This window comes from Lactuca sativa, chromosome 2 (assembly GCF_002870075.4).
Source record: "Lactuca sativa cultivar Salinas chromosome 2, Lsat_Salinas_v11, whole genome shotgun sequence".
Classification (NCBI taxonomy): Eukaryota; Viridiplantae; Streptophyta; class Magnoliopsida; order Asterales; family Asteraceae; genus Lactuca; species Lactuca sativa.
Genome location: NC_056624.2, coordinates 131102391 through 131122453, shown reverse-complemented (window position 1 = coordinate 131122453; position 20063 = coordinate 131102391). Strand labels below are relative to the sequence as shown.

At 36.1% G+C, this 20063-nt stretch overlaps 1 protein-coding gene across 1 annotated transcript; it reads left to right on the top strand.

The window, feature by feature from the left end:
- Positions 1 to 16316: 16316 nt before the first annotated feature.
- On the top strand, positions 16317 to 19394 carry LOC111898646 (aluminum-activated malate transporter 8). Its single transcript, XM_023894548.3, has 6 exons — positions 16317 to 16628; positions 16729 to 16869; positions 16952 to 17224; positions 17375 to 17502; positions 17630 to 17773; positions 18622 to 19394. The coding sequence occupies exons 1-6, from the start codon at positions 16391 to 16393 to the stop codon at positions 19081 to 19083; spliced, it is 1386 nt and encodes a 461-aa protein (XP_023750316.2). The 5' UTR covers positions 16317 to 16390; the 3' UTR covers positions 19084 to 19394.
- The last annotated feature ends 669 nt before the right edge of the window (positions 19395 to 20063 follow it).

Genomic DNA, 20063 nt, shown 5'->3' with positions numbered 1-20063 from the left:
CAAACATAATTCCTATTACAAGGAATCACACAAGAGTCAGTTCATTCATGAGTCTATACCAGTACATTACCTGATACATGAGTACGTTTACATTTGATTACATGATACATGAGTACGTTTACATATACTTACATGATACATGAACACGCTTACATGAACGCATTACATGAGTACCTTTACGTAGATACACTTAACTGTGTACATTAACATGAATACTTGTATCACGAATTACGAGGATGATTTATTAGTACCTTCTGTGTAGATCTTCCTGCATATCCCTAGTACCTCGGGATATCTAGACAGGACCCTATCCCTAGTACCTCGGGATACCTAGATGGGCCTCTATCCCAATACCTCGGGATATACGTACGGGACTCACCATTCCGGAACCCATCTGTTAGCAACAGTGGGTGATGAACATCTACGGATGCCTACGGTTATTACTTATACTAGGAGTACCTTTACAGGGACTAACCATTCCTCCACCCTGCTGCTGCTACAGAGGACAAGTGGACAATCTTCGGATGTTCATTAGGTTATATATATTATGTTAGACCTAGTACCTCGGGATAACAATTATATTGTCGTGTTAGCCCTAGTACCTCGGGATAACACTTACATTAGTCATTTTTCCTGTTTACTTTATTTTGTGATACCTTCACATAAACGATGAGTTAGAGTAAGTACTTTAGTACTAATCAACCAATGAAATTATCATTTTACTTACAAAACATTTGGGTCTTGGTATAAGACTACATTGTCATAACAAAACATTCGGGTCTTGGTAGAAGACTACATTTCATACTTATAGAAAATAAGGGTTTTTCTAGGGATTTCATACTTACATCAACATTTTCATTAAAGGGCTTACATGGCCTTCATAACAGATTTTCATAAGCAAGACAACGACACTTAATTTCTTATGAATTCACTAGCTTTAAAGCTGATACTCGCTTTCAAAATAACTTGTATTCTCAGGTCAGCAGCAGACAGGTACGATGGCCAGGTTTTGAGAAGACGGAGCAGACAAGTCTCGTCTTTTATTTTGATTGTATATTTTTGGTGTCTTATTACAATGAAAGAACACACATGTATTAAAACTTTACTTATAATGCAATGGATGATGTTGTTGCTTGTTTATTATATTACACTGTTGTGATACTGTACATGACGTCCTCCACCCCTGAACGTTTCCGCCGTTTGTGGTTTTGGGGTGTGACAGATTGGTATCAGAGCTTTGTTTATAGTGAATATAGTATATCAACCCATAAAAGATATACTAACTATAAATACATCGGGATTAAAACACTCTATCTCAGAGTTATACTTTTAAATAATAAAATATTTAAGTAAGTATACATGCCTGAATTCATACTAAAATCAGTGTCACAATGACAATAACAAAAGTATTACGATTGTTGAATATCACAAGTAAGCCTGGGGATATATGGTCAGTCTTGGGAATGGCATAGCCTGATCAACTATGTTGGTCCGTGGAGTGATTAGAATATGCCCATGAATGGTTGTGATATGGCAACAAGTCTAAAAACTTACCAACACAACCATAAAGAAATACCATATGGGTATTTAGTCTTACTGTAATTATCTTAGTTAGTTCGTCTATTTTAGCTATTTCTTATATCCCATTTCTCGCGTAGATTAAAATGGATGGATTTCACCATGGTGATCCGTACTTCCCAAACCAAGGCAATGCTGGTTGGCTAGAGGCAGAACCAGAAGATGATCACCCAATCCCTTTGGATGATCACCATGCTGAGGGTTTTTCCGATAGTTCTGACTCGGAACCAGAAGTCAACAACCTACCCCCAGCTGCTCAAAACCCAAACCTGAACCCCCGTCCTGTGTTTCAAGGACCCACACCCTTGTGGGCCACTAACTTGATTACATGGAGTCATGAACAAGGTCAGCCCATTCCTTACAATGGAGACCGAAGTTTCTACAACCTCATCGAAGGAGGTTCTGCTGATAGAGTCCTACCAATCATGGTGCGTAGGATTTCTCGGAACACGATAATGGCTCAAGCGACTATCAATCAAGTTTTGGAAGTTGACGCCAACTCTGTTGTTAACACTGTCCACATTTTCCAACTAGAGTCTGCTCATGAAAGGACTCTGGTCCGCAATGTAAATCTGCAGAGGGAACTTGCTGAAACCCAAGCTGAAGTTAGAGAACTTCGAGCTCAGCAAGCAAGGTTGGACAGGCGTATAAGGGACATTAAACGTCTACTGTCGGGATCGAGGACTCATGCTAGTAGTTCTCGTCGCCGATAGAATCTAGTCGACTCATCTTTTGGATATAACATAGTTTGTGTAAAACTTTGGTCTAATTTCCTATCTGTATAAATCTTAGACCTGTTAGGTCTTGATCTAGTCTTAATTCTGTCAAAATTTTCCATCTTGGTTGATGTAAGGCCTACTTCTAGGCCATTTTCCCGAACTTGTTACATTTGTAATTCCAGTATTATTGACATATATCTAATCTTATGGAAATTATTATCCAAATTCTATCTTCTCCATTTAGTCATACTATTCCTTCTGTTGTTGGGCTATAGGGATTTAGTCCATGGGACACACTCATTAATCATTTATTCTTATCCATTTCGTCATCTTTTAAACGTATAGTTAAAGATGCCGCCACACAGGAATCCAAGGCGAAACCCAAACAACGAAGCACCAATACCACCACCACATGTACCTCTTCAACCACCAAATCCTTTCGATGCCAACATGTTCCAGGCAGCTTTCACAGCAGCAGTTGCAGCTGCTGTGTCAGCAATCAACACTCGTGCCCCTAGTGGATCAGGAACAGGTGCACCACCCTCGAACCACGGCGAAAGCCATGGGCACCCTCGGGAATGAACTTACGAGGACTTCACAAACGCCAAACCTCGCAACTTCAATGGAACTGGGGGTGTTATGGTGTTGAGACAATGGATTGAAAAGATGGAATCCGTCTTTGAAATTTGTGCTTGCCAGGAGGGCAGCAAGGTCAAGTTTGCAGCTTGTACCTTCTCTGACAGAGCACTAACATGGTGGAACAGCCATGTTAACTATCTAACTTTGGTGGTGGCGTATTCCATCGGCTGGGAAAAGTTGAAAGACATGCTGATGAAAGAATACTGTCCTCGAGGTGAAATACAAAAACTTGAGCAAGAATTTTGGGGTCTACAAATGGTTGGATCCGACATCACGACCTACACAAATAGGTTTTGTGATCTGGCAAACTTATGCCCTGATATGGTTGCTCTTCAGAGCAAAAAGATAGAGAGATATATCTGGGGACTGTCTCCCCAGATCCAGTCTAGTGTGATCGCTTCCAGGCCTATTACCTTCGATAGCGCCAAGGAACTGGCACAATCTCTCATCAATCACCGGAAACCTCAGAACACAACAATCCCTACACCCGTACCACAAAAGTCCAACCCCGACAACAACAAGAAGGGGTGGAATAAGAGGAAAAGAGGGGCTCTGCAAGGATCCTCCAATAAGCAACAACTTGTGGCGATCAATGCTGCCATAGTGACTCCTGTTGTCCCTGCGAACCCCTTACCAGCAAAACTTATGATGGAACTCTCCCGAAGTGCACCAAGTGCAACTTCCACCATCACGGACCTTGCAAGGAGATGCAGTGCACTAACTGCAACAGGAAGGGGCATACAGCCCGTTACTGCAAGGCTCCAAAAGCTCAAGCCGCCCAGGTTACTAATGTCGGTATGGGCCAAGCTTGCTACGATTGTGGCGAAGTGGGCCACTACAAGAGGAACTGCCCTAAAGCGGGAATGGCTGAAGGGGTAGGAAGAGTTATGGCCCTAGGCCACGAGGAAGCAGTAGCTGATCCTACGATAGTTATTGGTACGTTCCTAGTTAGGGTTCCAACCCAAATATGTGCCAACTAGGTCTAATGTTAGGTTTTTACATTTATTAGATTTTAACAAGTCGGGCACCACCTAATGTCACCCCGGGAAGTGGTTGTCTCCAACGGTCCATGGTGGCAACCACTACCTCATTGCGGTGGTGGTGGTTTCCGAGTCAAAATTTGATAATAAGCACCCAATACATTATTTTATGCCGAAAAGCACATACAAACACATTAAGTCATACACACAGCCACCCAACATAGCAACTAGTAGCGGCAGAAGGTGACAGTAAGGCGACATCTACCATGGTTAGTTGCCTTGGTGGTTTCCTCGGTTTTCCGATCAACAACCATGTTGGATTAGGTATCTAAGCCCATAACTATAATTAGTATGTACTTGATTTGATAGTAGCATAGTCCTTTTGGGTTGCCTTCACCATAGCAACTAGACAATATGAGTTTTGGAGAAAGACGTTAATTAATGATTTATTAATATATTATAAGAATAAAATATTAATTGAGAAATCATATTATTTAATTAGTATTGATCAGAAATTGATTTTGAATTAATTTAGTGGTCCAAAGAAACTGAGTAAAAGTAAGGGGACTGATATTGCAAATCATTGATAGTTGCAAGTTGGGCTGATGGACTCCTAAAGAAAGAGTTGACGAAATGTGTGGGAAACCCATAGAGATTTCATCCAAGGGCCTTCTAGAAGGTGTCCATGGATTTCCTAAGGCTTAAGCAGAGAATTAGGGTTTCCACCTAAAACCCTAGCAACCTCAGCTATATAAAGGATCTTTGACTTATAGTTTTCGGCCCTATGAATTCTTATAGTACCCTAGCCGAAATCAAGCAGCCTCCATCATCTCTCTTTCATTCATTCTTTTTCTAAGTAGTGTTTGTGACTCAATTAGAGGTGCAACGCTTGAGGCATTAAGCTCTTTAAGTTCAAGATCAAGCTACTAACAAGAAATATATTCTTTTAAACCCTAATATGATTAGATTTCGTTTTTCTTGTATGCTAGATTTGGGTTTTGCTTTGTAAAATTAATTTGCATGTATAACTTGAGAAAAACCTAGATCCAAAGAAAATAGAATTGCATATGCACATAGGAATGTTGTAATGCTTAAAACCCATCAGTGGTATCAGAGCTTTGGGTGTTTTTCACTTATATATGATGCAATTGTAATTTGTTCAAGGCTGAATCAAAATCGGTTTTGCTCACTATCTGCTGAACTAGACGAGTCCAAAGATGAACTCGACGAGTTGGACCAACTCGACGAGTCCATGCCCTGACTTAACGAGCAGGTTTGTCTGTTGGCAAATTTTTTGGATTTCAATCCTAAATTAGATAAGGATCATTAGCTTAAATTGTTTTAACTTTTTAAAACGAATTTTATGATATGGTAATGAATATCCTCATCTAATTAAAAGATAATGGTCAAATTTTAAGATAATGTTCAATATTATGTGATTAATTTAATTATTTAAAATTTGATCTAGAAGTTTTCAAAAGTTTCAAAAAATTGCCCTCAAGTTTTGGAATTTAAAATTTTATTAAAAGTTTTAATTTTTAAATATTAAATTCTAAAACCCTAGTGTTTTAAAAGCTAAAAAAACCCTTATACTATTATAATATTAAAAGATTAATATGTATAAGATGAGTCAGTTTTACCGTTAGTAGGCCTCATTCACAAAGCTGGTCTATAAGGGGTGTTTAAGGAAGCGGCCTATAAAATGACCGCCATTGGGTATCCACTCTTACGTACCGTACTCTTGACTGGTGGAGGGTCATTAGCCGAACGGGTAGGATTGGACATTAATTCTCTTATTAACAAGTATAATGATTATAATAAAGTAACCACATGTTTTTATAAATTCTCAATATTAGTTACTTTAGGAAAAATGTGAAAATGATGCTAGTCCATGAAATTGAACTTTGCACCTTGCTAGGTCATTAATGAAGCGTGTGTGGTTAACCAACACACTAACTTGGACTAACAAGGGTGGCAAAGGGTAGCTCGAGAATTACCATAGATCAATGGAGCGTGTGTGGTTAATCGACACATTTGTTAAGTGGTAAATGATATCGAGAGTGCCAAGCTAATTTGCATGGTTATTCACACCTTGTTTGTGATCCTTGGTATCCCAGTCACAAACTTGAAGGGCATAATCGAAATTAAACATGCCATTGAAAAGTTCAATGAATCTAAAAAGAATCGAGGAATATCATTTCATTTAAAACCTAATTCTTCATTTTATTTTTCGTGGTGGAATTGGTAAATTGTCATTTACACACCTTCAAATAATTTGCAATTGGATTACACTATCCCTCTTTCGAATTGTGAATTACTGTGTTTGGTCCTAGCCTTAATATTTCATTTGGGTGTTATATTAAGGATTCTTTATCTAATCAAAACTTTGTTCCTTTTCTTTTTCAAATGTCTGGCTCAAATAAGGCTTCTGGCTCGAACTCCAACTCCTCAAGCTCCTTATCTCTTTTGAGCATTTGTGGGAGGTTCATGTTCGATGGATCCAATCTCATTGATTGGATCCGCAACGTTCAAATGGCCCTGCGATATGAGGAAAAAGAATACGTCCTCCATAAAGAACTCAAAGAGATAGATGAAACCAAAGCTACTGCTAAACAAATAGGTGAGTATAGGGCTCATCAAAAGGATGCGATAAAGGTGTCATGTATTATGGTAGCTACTATGACATCTGAGGTGCAGCGGTTCTACGAGTACTACTGGCCTTACGTAGTGTGCCAAGATTTAATGGAAAAGTACCATGAAAGCGCATCAAGAAAGGTACGAGATTGTCACCTCACTAATAACAACTAAGATGAAAGATGGAGAGTCCATCATGTGCTACTTGCAAAGGATGCAAAGGTATGTGGATCTTTCGCTCAAGTTGAATGTCAACTTTGACGAAGAGCTAGCCATTGATATAATCCTCCAGTCTTTACCTCCTTATCATGATCAATTCAAGATGACTTATCATATAAACAAGGAGGAAGTCACTTTGAGCAAACTTCAAGGCTTGTTGAGAACTGCTGAAAGTGGACTTAAAGGCAAAGTTGTCGAGTCCACCCCTACTGCTGCTACCACGGTCCTTGCTATATGGCATGGAAAAGGGAAAAAGAGGAAAGCTCCCTCTAAGAGCCACAAGGGAAAGTCCCATGATGGATCTTCTTCAAATGGATCGAAAAGGTAAAGTCGGTTCTGCCATTCCGTCATCCGATCCTAAAGAAGCAACGTTCTTCTACTGTCATGAGAAGGGGCATTGGAAACGAAGTTTCCCGAAATACTTGCAGGACATCAAGGATGGGAAGATAAAGCCATCCTTCGAAGGTATTTATACTATTCAATCTAATAACTTATCACATACTAGTTCTTGGGTCTTTGATACAGGATATGGTTTTCACATTTGTTCTGATTTGCAGGGGCTAAGAAGAAGTAGGGATGTGGAGCATGGGAAGATGAACCTAATAATGGGGAATAGGAAATCATTTCATGTCACCAAGATCAGGATATGTACTTTAGTGCTTAGTAGTGGGTTAGGATTAGAATTGAATGATTATTGCTACTCATCAGAGATGACGAGGAATATTATTTCATTTCATGGTTTGTACAGACAAGGCTTTATTTTTTTCATTTAATAGTGAAGTTGGTTCTATTAATGCTTTCTCTAATGGTACTTTCTATTATTATGCATTGCCTTGTAATGGTGTATATGAAATTGTGATGCTTGTAGATAACTTAGGAAATAATGTGTTGCATATCGATTTGTCTAATGGTTTAGACAAGGCATGATTGTGGCATGGTCGTCTTGGACATGTCAACAAGAAAGGCATAGCCCAAATCTAAAAGGAGTGAGTCTTGGAATCATTTAAACTAAAGTTAGATGACTCGTGTGAATCTTGTTTATTTGGAAAGATGACTAAATCACCTTTCATTGGTACTTGTGAAAGAGGTGAGGGAATGTTGGATCTCATACACATAGATGTGTGTGGGCCCTTCAAATCCACCACAAGGGATGAAAATCGCTTCTATGTGACTTTTACCGATGATTATAGCAGATATGTGTATATCTACTTAACGAAGCACAAATCGGAAACCTTTGAAAAGTTCAAAGAGTTTAAGCAAGAAGTGGAGAATCAATTGGGCAAAAAGATAGAGATGTTCAGATTCGATAGGGATGGTGAGTATCTTAGTATCGAGTTCCACGACTATCTGAAGGGATGTGGAATTATTTCACAACTGACGCTACCTAGGACACCGTAACTCAATGGGGTAGCTGAGAGGAGAAATCGAACCTTGTTGGACATGGTTCATTTCGTGATGAGTCGAGCTTCGTTATTTATCTCATTTTGGGGGTATGCCTTAGAGACTGTCGCCCATATCCTTAATCTAGTCCCAACTAAGAAGGTTGCCAAAACCCCTCACGAAATGTGGACAAGGAAGGTTCCCTCGTTGGCACATGTCAAGGTTTGGGGTTGTGAGGCTTTTGTAAGATGGGAGACTCACGACAAGATTGAACATCGTAGTGAGCGATATATTTTCATCGGCTACCCACAAAAATCTTTTGGATATCTTTTCTACAGACCTAGTGACAACGTGGTCTTCGTAGCAAGGAAAGGGGTTTTCCGCGAAAGAGAATTCATATGCCAAGAGGACAGTAAGAGGCAAATTGATCTTGAAGACCTCCAAGAGTCAAGCGATGAAGGAACCTCAAAGACTTGCGCTCAACCTGAGGAAGAGATTCTTGTTGAACCGATTGCCGAATCATTACCTCTAAGACATTCCTCTCGAGTTACGATGGCACCTGGGTTTTATGGTTTTCATATTACTACGGAAGGTGATACGTTTATTAGTGATAGTACGTTGGTAAATTTGGATGAGCCTACTAACTACAGGGAAGCCATGGTGGGCACCGAGTCTACAAAATGGAAAGAAGAAATAGACAGTGAGATACAATCCATGTATGAAAATCAAGTTTGGAACTTGGTTGACAATGTACCAGGTGGAAAGACATTTGTGTGCAAATGGATCTTCAAGAAGAAGACCGACATGGAAGGAAAGGTGCATACGTTCAAGGCACGACTGTTTGCGAAGGGCTTTACTCAAACCCCAGGGGTTGACTATCATGAGACCTTCTCACCAGTAGCCAAGATCAAGTCTATTAGGGTTACGTTAGATATCGCTACGTTTCATGATTATGAAATTTGGCAGATGGATGTCAAAACTGCCTTCCTTAACGGGAAGCTGTCTGAAGATGTTTATTTGTGTCAGCCATAGGTTTTTCAGGATGCTAAATCTCCTAATAAAGTATGCAAGCTTGAGAAGTCCATCTATGGATTAAAGCAAGCTTCGTGTAGATAGAATCTTTGTTTCGATGAGAAAGTCAAAAAGTTTGGATTTTCGAGAAGCGAGGATGAGTCCTATGTGTATGTCAAGGCTAGTGGGAGTATAGTTAGCTTTCTATTTTTGTATGTTGATGACATACTGCTCATAGGAAATGACATCCCGACCTTAGAGGAGGTTAAGTCATGGCTTGGGAAGTGTTTCTCTATGAAGGATCTAGGGGAAGCTGCTTATATTCTGGGGATAAGGACTTTAAGAAATAGAAGTAGGAGACTAATAGGACATAGTGAAAGTAGTTACTTGGACAAGGTGCTGAAACATTTTAGCATGGAGAACTCCAAGAAAGGGGAACTACCAACCCAAAGAAATACCAAGCTAAGTAAGAATTAGAGTCCGAGTACCGATGCTAAGATAGCAAAAATGAGTTGAGTGTCATATGCTTCAGCCGTTGGCTCAATCATGTACGCTATGACATGTACTCGCCCAGATGTGGCTTTTGCGTTGAGCATGGTTTGCCGATATCAAGGGAACTCGGGTAGGGCTCATTCAACAACAGTGATCATTCTTAAGTACCCACAAAGGACTAAGGACTAGGTCCTTATACTTGGTGGGAGTGATGAATTGAGAGTGACCGGGTATAGTGATGCCAGCTTTCGTACCGACAGAGATAACTTCCGCTCTCAGTCGGACTGGGTATTTACCCTACATGGAGGATCAGTTACTTGGAAACGTTCCAAGCAGGAGATTGTGGCTAATTCGACGTGCAAATAAAAGTACATAACAGCAAGAGAAGCATCAAAGGAGGCAATATGGTTGAAGAACTTCTATGGAGACCTTGGAGTTGTACTAGCCATAAAGGAGCCTATGGAGACTTTCCGTGATAACGAAGGAGTGGTTGCCTTAACCAAGGAACCAAGGGATCTTGGTAGATCCAGACACATCGACAGAAAATCCCACTTCATCAGACATCAGGTAGAAAGAGGGACTCCTCATAGTCATGAGGGTATCGTCAAAGGAGAATCCAGCAGATCCCATCACAAAGGGTCCGAGCAAGGTTAAGCAGTTACAACATGCGAGGAGCATTGGTCTGAATGAATATATTAGTTTTAGTGATTAGATAGTTAGAAACTTGTAACAATTTAAATGTAATTGACATTTGATGATTAAGTCATGGAAGCTTTATTTATGAGTAAAGTCAATTGTTTATTTTGTGTTTCATTTTGCATGTTTTACTTCTTGAATAATTGGATTATTCAAATTATCCACAGTTGGTCATACTTTGGAAGTAAGTAATGAGGCAAGACTGTCATGAATTGGTTGTAGATTGTCTAAGTGCTAAGCAAAGGCTTGTGCAACATTCATGATTACTTCTGAAATAAGATTTGAGTAGTGGATTAAACCCACACTCATGTGCACCACTTCATGGAATTTATCATGAGTGATTGTGAGACAATAATATTGTATAATATTTAAACCGAGATATATGAGTTGTTGTTTATAAGTTGGTTGTGCATTGATAATGCGTAAACACATCAGTAACTTGATGTTATAAAACGTGTTGTTGTGTATGATTTGACGAGTAAATAGTACAAGCATATAAGTCAAAGTTTATCTGTTCCTTTTATCCTAGGAGGGTAAAAGTGATATATTGGGCCCCTCGATGATTTTGTGTTGACTTGTGTGTCGGGCCCAGTCAGGACTGAATTGATGTGTTTAATTAAGTTCTATGTCAAATAAATCAGAAGTCGCGAAACAAACTGTTGGACTTTGAGAATGATCCCTTATCTTAAGGACGTGTCATTGACGAGGTCAGAGTTCGACAACGGCTTTTGAGAACTATGATTGCTAATCGAATTTTGAATTCATACTTGCATTTATTGTTATTAGACTTATCTAAGTGGAAGACTATAGGATTAGGTGTCTAAGCTCATAACTATATTTTGTATGTACTTGATTTGATAGTAGCATGGTCCTTTTGGGTTGCCTTCACCATAACAACTAGAGAAGATGAGTTTTGGAGAAAGAGGTTAATTAATGATTTATTAATATATTATAAGAATAATATATTAATTGAGAAATCATATTATTTTATTAGTATTAATCAGAAACTAATTTGGAATTAATTTAATGGTCAAAAGAAATTGATTAAAAGTAACATGACTAATATTGCAAGTCATGGACAGCTGCAAGTTGGGCTGATGGACTCCTAAATAAGAAATGGACGAAATATGTGGGAAACCCATAGATATTTCATCCAAGGGGCCTTTTAGAAGGTGTCTATGGATTGCTTGAGGCTTAAGCAGAGAATTATGGTTTCCACCTAAAACCCTAGCAGCCTCAGCTATATAAAGGACCCTTGGCTTACAGTTTTCAGCCTTATGCATTCTTAGAGAACCCTAGCCGAAATCAAGCAGCCTCCATCAGCTCCCTCTCATTCATTCTTTGCTAAGTGGTGTTTGTGACTCCATTAGAGGTGCAACGCTTGAGCAGGGCCAGTCCAAATGTATATGGGGCCCAGGGCGAAAAGAAAAAAGGGTCCCTCAAAGACAAATATAATAAAGATTCAAAAAAATATCATTTATTTTTTACTATATACGTGCTCAATTAGCAATAAAAAAAGCAAGCCAAATTGTTTATCTTTTGAGTTAGTTTGAGTTTGAAGCAACTTTAGGCCCTAAAAATCATTTAGGTAATAATTTATTTTTTAAATATATACTACATAGCCCTAACCCTAAAAATCATTTAGGTAATAATTTATTTTATATATATTTTACCAATTACATTTTAGAGTTTTAGGGTTTATTATTTATTTATTTTAAACAGAATGTTATATATATATATATATATATATATATATATATATATATATATATATATATATATAGAGAGAGAGAGAGAGAGAGAGAGAGAACGAATGGTTCAATTGAGAAAAAAAAGTTGAGAATGAGAGAGTGAATCTGAGCAACTCATTTTGAAACTTCCGCTTAAGTGCTCCAAAGTACCGGGCCAACATAACAGGTCTTATTCATATATGAATACATATATGGATAGGATATTTATTTATGAATAAATGTATTCATATATAAATACGTATATTCATATATTAATAAGTATAGGAAAAATGGTTATTCATATATTAATATGGCGGCGGTGGGTGGCAGTGATTCGTGGTGGTGGCGGAGATGGTCGTGGTGGTTGGTGGCGATGGTGGTGGTGGTGATGGTTTGTGACGGAGAGAGGTGATGTATTCATATATGAATACATATATATTTATATTTCAACTGTACTTACCTCTATATATATATATATATATATATATATATATATATATATATATATATATATATATATATATATATATATTGCTTTTTAGTAGTATACTGCAATGTTGAAGAAAATGAGTGAGAAATATAACTTATATTTACTCTACCGTCACCACCAACTTTAACACCTCCAACTACCATACACTGCCATCAACCATTGCTACCAACACCACTAACACGTTTCCCTAAAGAATCAAATATGGATAAAAAAAAACCAGAATGCACAATTTAACTCAACATTCCAAACACTAGTTCATAGTTTAATTCAACATTTTAGATAATAATTAACAATTTAATGCATATAAAAATCATATCCATGACTTAATAACTTACATATTCGCAAATTAATACATAAAAACACATATTCACAGCTTAATAACTTACTGAATTTCTTTAAGGCATTTAATCAAACACTTTGTGTGCCCAACATAAATCAAAGCCATAATCACCATAAACATATCAGATCTGACCAAATATATTAGAGTCTCATCATCTTCAACATCAGGCGACGTTATTAGGTTCTCCGATGATGTTTAACGGTGGTGTTTTGACAGTAAGAACAGATCCAGATCTTGAGAGAAAAACAACAAACGTTTTTCATGTTATCTGAAATGAAGAACACAAAATTAAGTGTGCGACTTGAAGAAAACGAAAGCAAATCTCTCTAGAACTCGTTCAATCTCACTAGAGCTCACATATTTCGATGTTATTGGTGGCAAAAAAAATAGATATGGATTGTACTCACAGATCTGGACGCTGGTGGTAGCTGAAATTATAGTTTTGGATGCCGGTGGTGGCAGAAATTATATATTTGAACTTGAGCTTGCATATTTGGAAGACGGAACAACAAATCTAGATTTTTTTACTCCATATCTGAGATCAGTGGAATCCAAAGGTAGATCCGAAGCGGAAAACATTGGCTACTCGACAATCCGATGACGAGAGGCAATAGAATACGGTGGCGGTAGGTGGCAGTAATCATAGATCTTGACCGGAACTTGCAGATCTGGATGTCGATGGCGGTGGAAATCTCAAATGTGTACTTGAACTTACATATCTGGGCGACAGATCTAGTGGTTGACAAAGAACAAAATTGATCTGGTGGTCACAGCTCCGTTAGATAATTGGAGTATTTTACTCCAGATCCGAGATCAGTGAAGTTTAAAGGTGGATCTGAAGCGAAAAACCTTGGCTACTCATCATTCTGACGTCAGAAAACATCAAATGACGGCAACGGTAAGCGACGATGGTAGGAGGCAAGTGGCGGAGGTAGGTGGTAGAGGTGGTGTTGGGTTTTGTGTTCTTGAGAGAGTTTGAGAGGTTTAAGGAAAGTTTTTTTTTCGGAAAATATGTTTGAAAGTGTTAGAAATGTTGTTGGATATTAGATATCTAGTGTTAAAGATAAAATTTACTATTATGCCCTTATTGACTTTTGGTTATTTATAAAAGATTAAAAAATCAAAAATATTAGAGTACACAAAAATAAATTAAAATTATATGGTTCTTAGGGTTCTTAATTTTTAGGGGTTCTTTCTATAACTATCAATCCATAAAATAATGGAGGAAGAGAGGATTCGATAGTTTAAAGAAAGGTTGCCAATTTGGCAATTGTAGTCTCTCTGGTTCTAATTATCACAAAATGACCCTAAATTTAGCATCCAACTTATATATTACAAGATTAACTTCATTTTGTTAATTCCTTAACATCTTCCAACTCAAACCTAGTTAAGTCTAAGATTAAATTTAAATTCGTGAATTTGGCAATTTTGTTGCCTCAAACATAAATCTTTAGTTTAATGAAAATTAACTTCTAGTTAATCTTTAAAATTCTAAATATATTCATCTATTTGAGTCTTCTCAATTAATTTTGAAATTTTCTTTAATAATTTCCACTTCATATGCAACACTGAAAACGAACATTTGATACCTATTTGAAAGATATTGAGCATTGGATGAAATTACATGTTTAAATTGTAACTAATGATATCTAATAGATGTATATGGTATTAGATATCCATTTCGGTAAGGGTATCTTTTGTCTACTATGTGATATTTTTATATATAATAGAAAGATAAATATAAATTAAATTCTAAGAGTGGTTAGCCCAAAATTATAACGTGTCAAAGTAGTTGCACCTTCAAATGGATCTATATGAATCAAAGAAGGTGTCTTAATTGCAAGAAGGAATATGTGTGTATCACACCTCAATTATTCCTACCTGACGTAATGAAGGTAAAGCACATTTTAAAGTAATAAATAGAATTTAGAATTAATGTAGGGACTCATTTTCCTCCATAATAAAACACAAAACGAAAATTACCAATGGGCGTGTTCGGAAAATTAACTGCTAGCAGGTAGTTTTTAGCGTTTTGTTAAACGCTACATGAAGTAGAATTTGAATTTGGAGTGTTTTATTTAGACTAAATGCTAGAAGGATGAAGTGCCAAACGAGGTTTTCGGTTCAAAATGGACCGTTTTGTCAAACGTTAGAAACTAGAAGCTCGCAAACGCTACATGCCGAACACACCCAGTCTTTTATACAAAACATATTGGCAAAAAATAATTACACTAGCCTTATATGGATTAGTAGGATTAATATTTGCAAATTACATATTTATGAGAAAATTACAATTATAAGTTGATCTACATCCATAATTTATCAATTTATCCCAATATCACTCTCTCAAATCCATCTCCTAAACAAGGGTGATCATTATAAGAGAAGAATATAAGAACAATAATTTATTGAAATTTCCAAAAACCATAATTAATCAAAAATTAGTATCAATAACATGCTAACAATTCTTATATATAATCGACATATAAAGAATCATAATAAATATGAAAATAGAGGATGGGAGAAGATAGTAAGTTTGAGATATTAAGATAGTATACCTATTTACTATAAATCTTCATTGATGTTTTTAAATTGTTTAATAATTTATCATACTGTACAGAGAACTATGCGACGTAAGGTTGATAAGAAAAAACGGTGGGCATGGGAATGGACCAGGGTGGTTATGTTTTCAGAATTAATTAGGGTTATATTTGAAAAAAAAAAACCCATACATAACGACATCGAACTGCTATATGTAATAATATATAAAAACAAAAAAGATTAAATATTATATACAAGAGGTAACTATATATATTAAATAAGAAATTAAGAGGGTATTTGGCTAAATTTATTTAATCTCTTTTTTAGCTTAGTACCAGTTCCACACCGATATAAACTAAAAATGATGTTTGGGTAAGAATAACTTATTAATATATCATACCGAAAATAAGTCAAAATCTATAAATAAATCGCTAACTTATTAGTATATAAGTTATAAGCTATAAGTTAAATAAATCATTAGTTTAGATAAACACCCTAAAAGATAATATAAAATGCTACAAACTAAAAGTCATAAGTTTAGCCAAACACCCTAATTATAATTAATATAAGATGTTAGAAAAGTACAAATTACCATTGTAAATTTACCAAAGTCAATAAACTTTCACTTTTTACTTTTTTATAGCAACATAATTTTGGAGGCAATGTATGTATTCTTTTTTACTTACAAGTGAACCACACCCCCTATACACCATCCTACAAATACCCACAACAAAACAAAAAAACCAAAAGGCTGATCGATGGCTCAACATATGAACCTTTTATATTTTATTAATAATGTTCTTGTCCCTAACCATCCAAATACATCAACTCCCCTTGCCATTTTTACTTTATTTACGATTCACACTCCTTATATATTCCACCACATTCATTTCACTTGATAACCTATCTTTCATATTCACCTGGCTATCAAGTATCAACCCATGGAGACTCCGTTCAAGGCTACACTTTTGAAAATGAATGCTCCAATTGTCGATTTAGTCAAGAAAATAAAGAAACTTGGAAAAGAAGATCCAAGAAGAATCATGCATTCCTTCAAAGTGGCGTTAGCAATCACATTAGTCTCCATGGTTTACTATCTCCGGCCATTATATAAAGGCATGGGTGATGCAGGCATCTGGGCTATCTTGACTGTCGTTGTGGTGTTTGAGTATACTGCCGGTGAGTTGATTAAAATCATCCACGAACGAAAAAACATGTTTTCAATTCCCTTTCATTTTTCCTTCCATTATTTCTAAATGTTGTTGTTTACATAAAATAGGTGCAACCTTATGCAAGGGTATGAATCGAGGCTTAGCCACTTTACTAGCCGGTGCATTAGGCCTCGGGGCTGAATACTTTGCACGTCTATTCGGACCCAAAGCCGAATCCATTGTTCTTGGGTGCCTTGTCTTTCTTCTAGGTAAACCACTTACTTAATCCACAAATATTAATACATTCGCGAATTCTTTTACTCGTTTTAACTTACAATCTTTCTACTATAGTCGCAGCAGCCACCTTTTCAAGATTTATTCCTCATATAAAAAAGAGATACGATTATGGGGTGCTGATATTTATCCTCACATTCAGTTTAGTAGCTGTTTCGGGTTATCGTGTTGAGAATATCATGGAGTTAGCACATCAACGATTATCGACAATCATCTTAGGTGGTGCAACATGTATAATTATCTCCATATGTGTTTGTCCTGTATGGGCTGGGGAAGATCTTCATATTCTTATTGTTTCCAATATGGAAAAGCTTGCAAGCTTCTTAGAAGGTACGTATATATAATATATAATCATGTATATAGTTTATGTAAATGAGCTATTATACTAATAGTATTGTTATTTTATGTTGAATTGATGATCATAAAGCTCAAACCCACCGTTTTACTGTAATTCATTTTTAATTGCAATGGGATCTACAGGATTTGGTGGAGAAATATTCCAACTTCCACTGGAGGAAGAGACTGCTGATGGATCCAATGAACCTGACAAATCTTTTCTTGGAGCGTACAAAAGTGTTCTGAATTCAAAAGCCATGGAGGAATCTCTGGTCAGTTTATGAATGATTATTATACATGCATTAATTGTGTATACGTATATAAGCACATATGTGTGTGTATATATGCATATATAGATAAAGTTTATAATTAGGCTAACGGATTAATATGTGGAAGCAGGCAAATTTTGCATGGTGGGAACCAGGACATGGCAAATTCCGGTTTAGTCATCCATGGAAACAGTATTTGAAGATTGGTGTTCTTATGCGGCAGTGTGCATACCATATTGAATCTCTAAATGGATATCTAGATTCAAGATTCCAAGTATGAATTCGTCATGCATATTTTCTCTTCTATTTTATGTTCATACAACATTTAATTCTAAACTTAAAACGGATACAAACACAGAAATATATATATATATATATATATATATATATATATATATATATATATATATATATATATATATATATATATATATATATATATATATATATATATATATATATTATATACTAGAACTAATTTTTTTTGAACTATTTCTTATCTAATCCTAAATTAACTACAATAATATTTGAAAAGAGACTTAAAACTCTTAACGCCTTGGGAAAGGGCAATTTTTTCAATTCCAAATACCGATAGGCTATAAGTATTTTTGGTAAGAACATAAATAACTAGTGCATTATACGTTTCTAAATATTATCAACAATTTTGTGAACATAATAAATGTTGATGCATGAATTCTTAATGGATTGTGGTTACTAAATTAACCGGCTAATGAAAATGAATGATAATTATTAGAAGATAAATTAAATTACCTGCTACTTTTTATGTCTACAATTATTCCTACCCACTAAAATTATGACAAATCATCATTCAATTTAATTCTAATCGATATATTCCTAATATAGACTTAATGAGTTAGTTAAAAAAATATGGAATGATGACACTTGTCATAATTTTATTGGGTAGGACATTTGTAGGCATAAAAAGTAGGAAGCAATTTAATTTCTCTTATTAGATTTTTTAATGTCTAAGTACATTTTAAATACAAATTTATTCATAGCAAAAACAAAAATGTCAAATTTCTAATATATAGGAAAAAAAGTTTCTGTATACTATAAATAACGATTAAAATTAATTATTTTTACATTGTTAATATCTTACAGGCATCCTCAGAATTTCGGAAAAGTGTTCAAGGACCATGCACAACAATGAGCTCTGAAGCAGGAAAAGCTTTGAAAGAATTAGCACTATCAATAAAAACATTCTCATATCCTTCTAATTCTGCTATGATCAATATACAAACCTGTCAAAAGGCAGTAGATGAAGTCAATTCCACGTTGCAAGCTTCAATGGTGGGAGAATGGGTCATTCTTGAAATAATACCAATTATTACAGTCATTTCAATACTAAATGATATTATAAAATGTGTCGAAACAATCTTTGAGGCCATTGAAGAACTTTCGGAACAAGCCCATTTCAAAAAGTCAGAACCAGAAAAACCACAAATTCTTCATGGTGGAGCAGTAGCACCCCTTGGTGATAAGGAACATGATAGTGGATTTGTTACTATAATTATACATAAGATAGTTCCTCAATCAGTTGAAATTGAGGCCCCTCGTGGATAAAACTAGGACCGAAAAACTAAATGAATTAATAATATGTATAGATTAGAAAAAACTAACGTAGTATATGGAAGGTTAATAATAGGTGATGATGCCCGGCTAATTTGAATGTGATGTTGGGTTGATGCGTTGATCGATCTTGAGGCATGTAAACGGATTTATTAACATAATTCTTTCAATAATACGGAAACCAAAAGTGGCTTTTTTATACAATGTTATGCATGTCATTACAAGAAGTGACACATGGCCTCTATTTCGTCGCATGGACAAATTCCGTCACTAAAACATCAACGCATCTGCTCAAACTTGTCGTCGGTGAGAATTTTCACCGCAACATTTTGTTTTAAGAATATTGCTTTTAAAAATGAGTGATTACCAATCTCCAACTATCACTACCCAACCTAATATCAAATAGCTAATTACTCATTGAACAAGGTTCTATGGTCAATATGTGACCCTTGGATGTTAAATGTGTCATTGGGGTAATCTGGTAGTTTCTATATGGTCATGATGATGGGGTCTGTCCATGGACTTTCCTTCCTTTTGCTACATTTCTCGTAGTTTCTTTATGTATATTAATAGTTGAAGGGAGATAGTTCATCAAGTTGTTCACAAGGGCTAACTAATCCTCTTCCATGGGTTTCCCCGATACCCTAAGAGAGCCTCCGACGTCAAATAATGTCCTTGTACAATCCATACTACATCTCACTGACTGCTCATCATACTTCCTTTATGTTTTTTACAACCATATTTGTCTTAGTAGATTCTTTTAGTGGCATGTTTTGGTCTTCTCACTACATAGAATAAGTGAGTCACCGTTTCACGTACAATAATATCACTATCACCTAAACAATTAGACATCCAACTTGTAATTACAGTGACCCAAATGCTAGAGTAGAGATCTACCAACTAAGCTATCCCACGAGCCAACTTTAGCACGCATGAAGGAATCAAATGGTTCTTCTATTCTCTTCCTGGTACTA

Coding starts and splice junctions, on each gene's coding strand:
- LOC111898646 (XM_023894548.3), top strand. CDS start 16,391: ATGGAGACTCCGTTCAAGGCTACACTTTTGAAAATGAATGCTCCAATT. Junction 16,870..16,951: donor GTGCCTTGTCTTTCTTCTAG/GTAAACCACTTA, acceptor TTTCTACTATAG/TCGCAGCAGCCACCTTTTCA. Junction 17,225..17,374: donor GCTTGCAAGCTTCTTAGAAG/GTACGTATATAT, acceptor TGGGATCTACAG/GATTTGGTGGAGAAATATTC.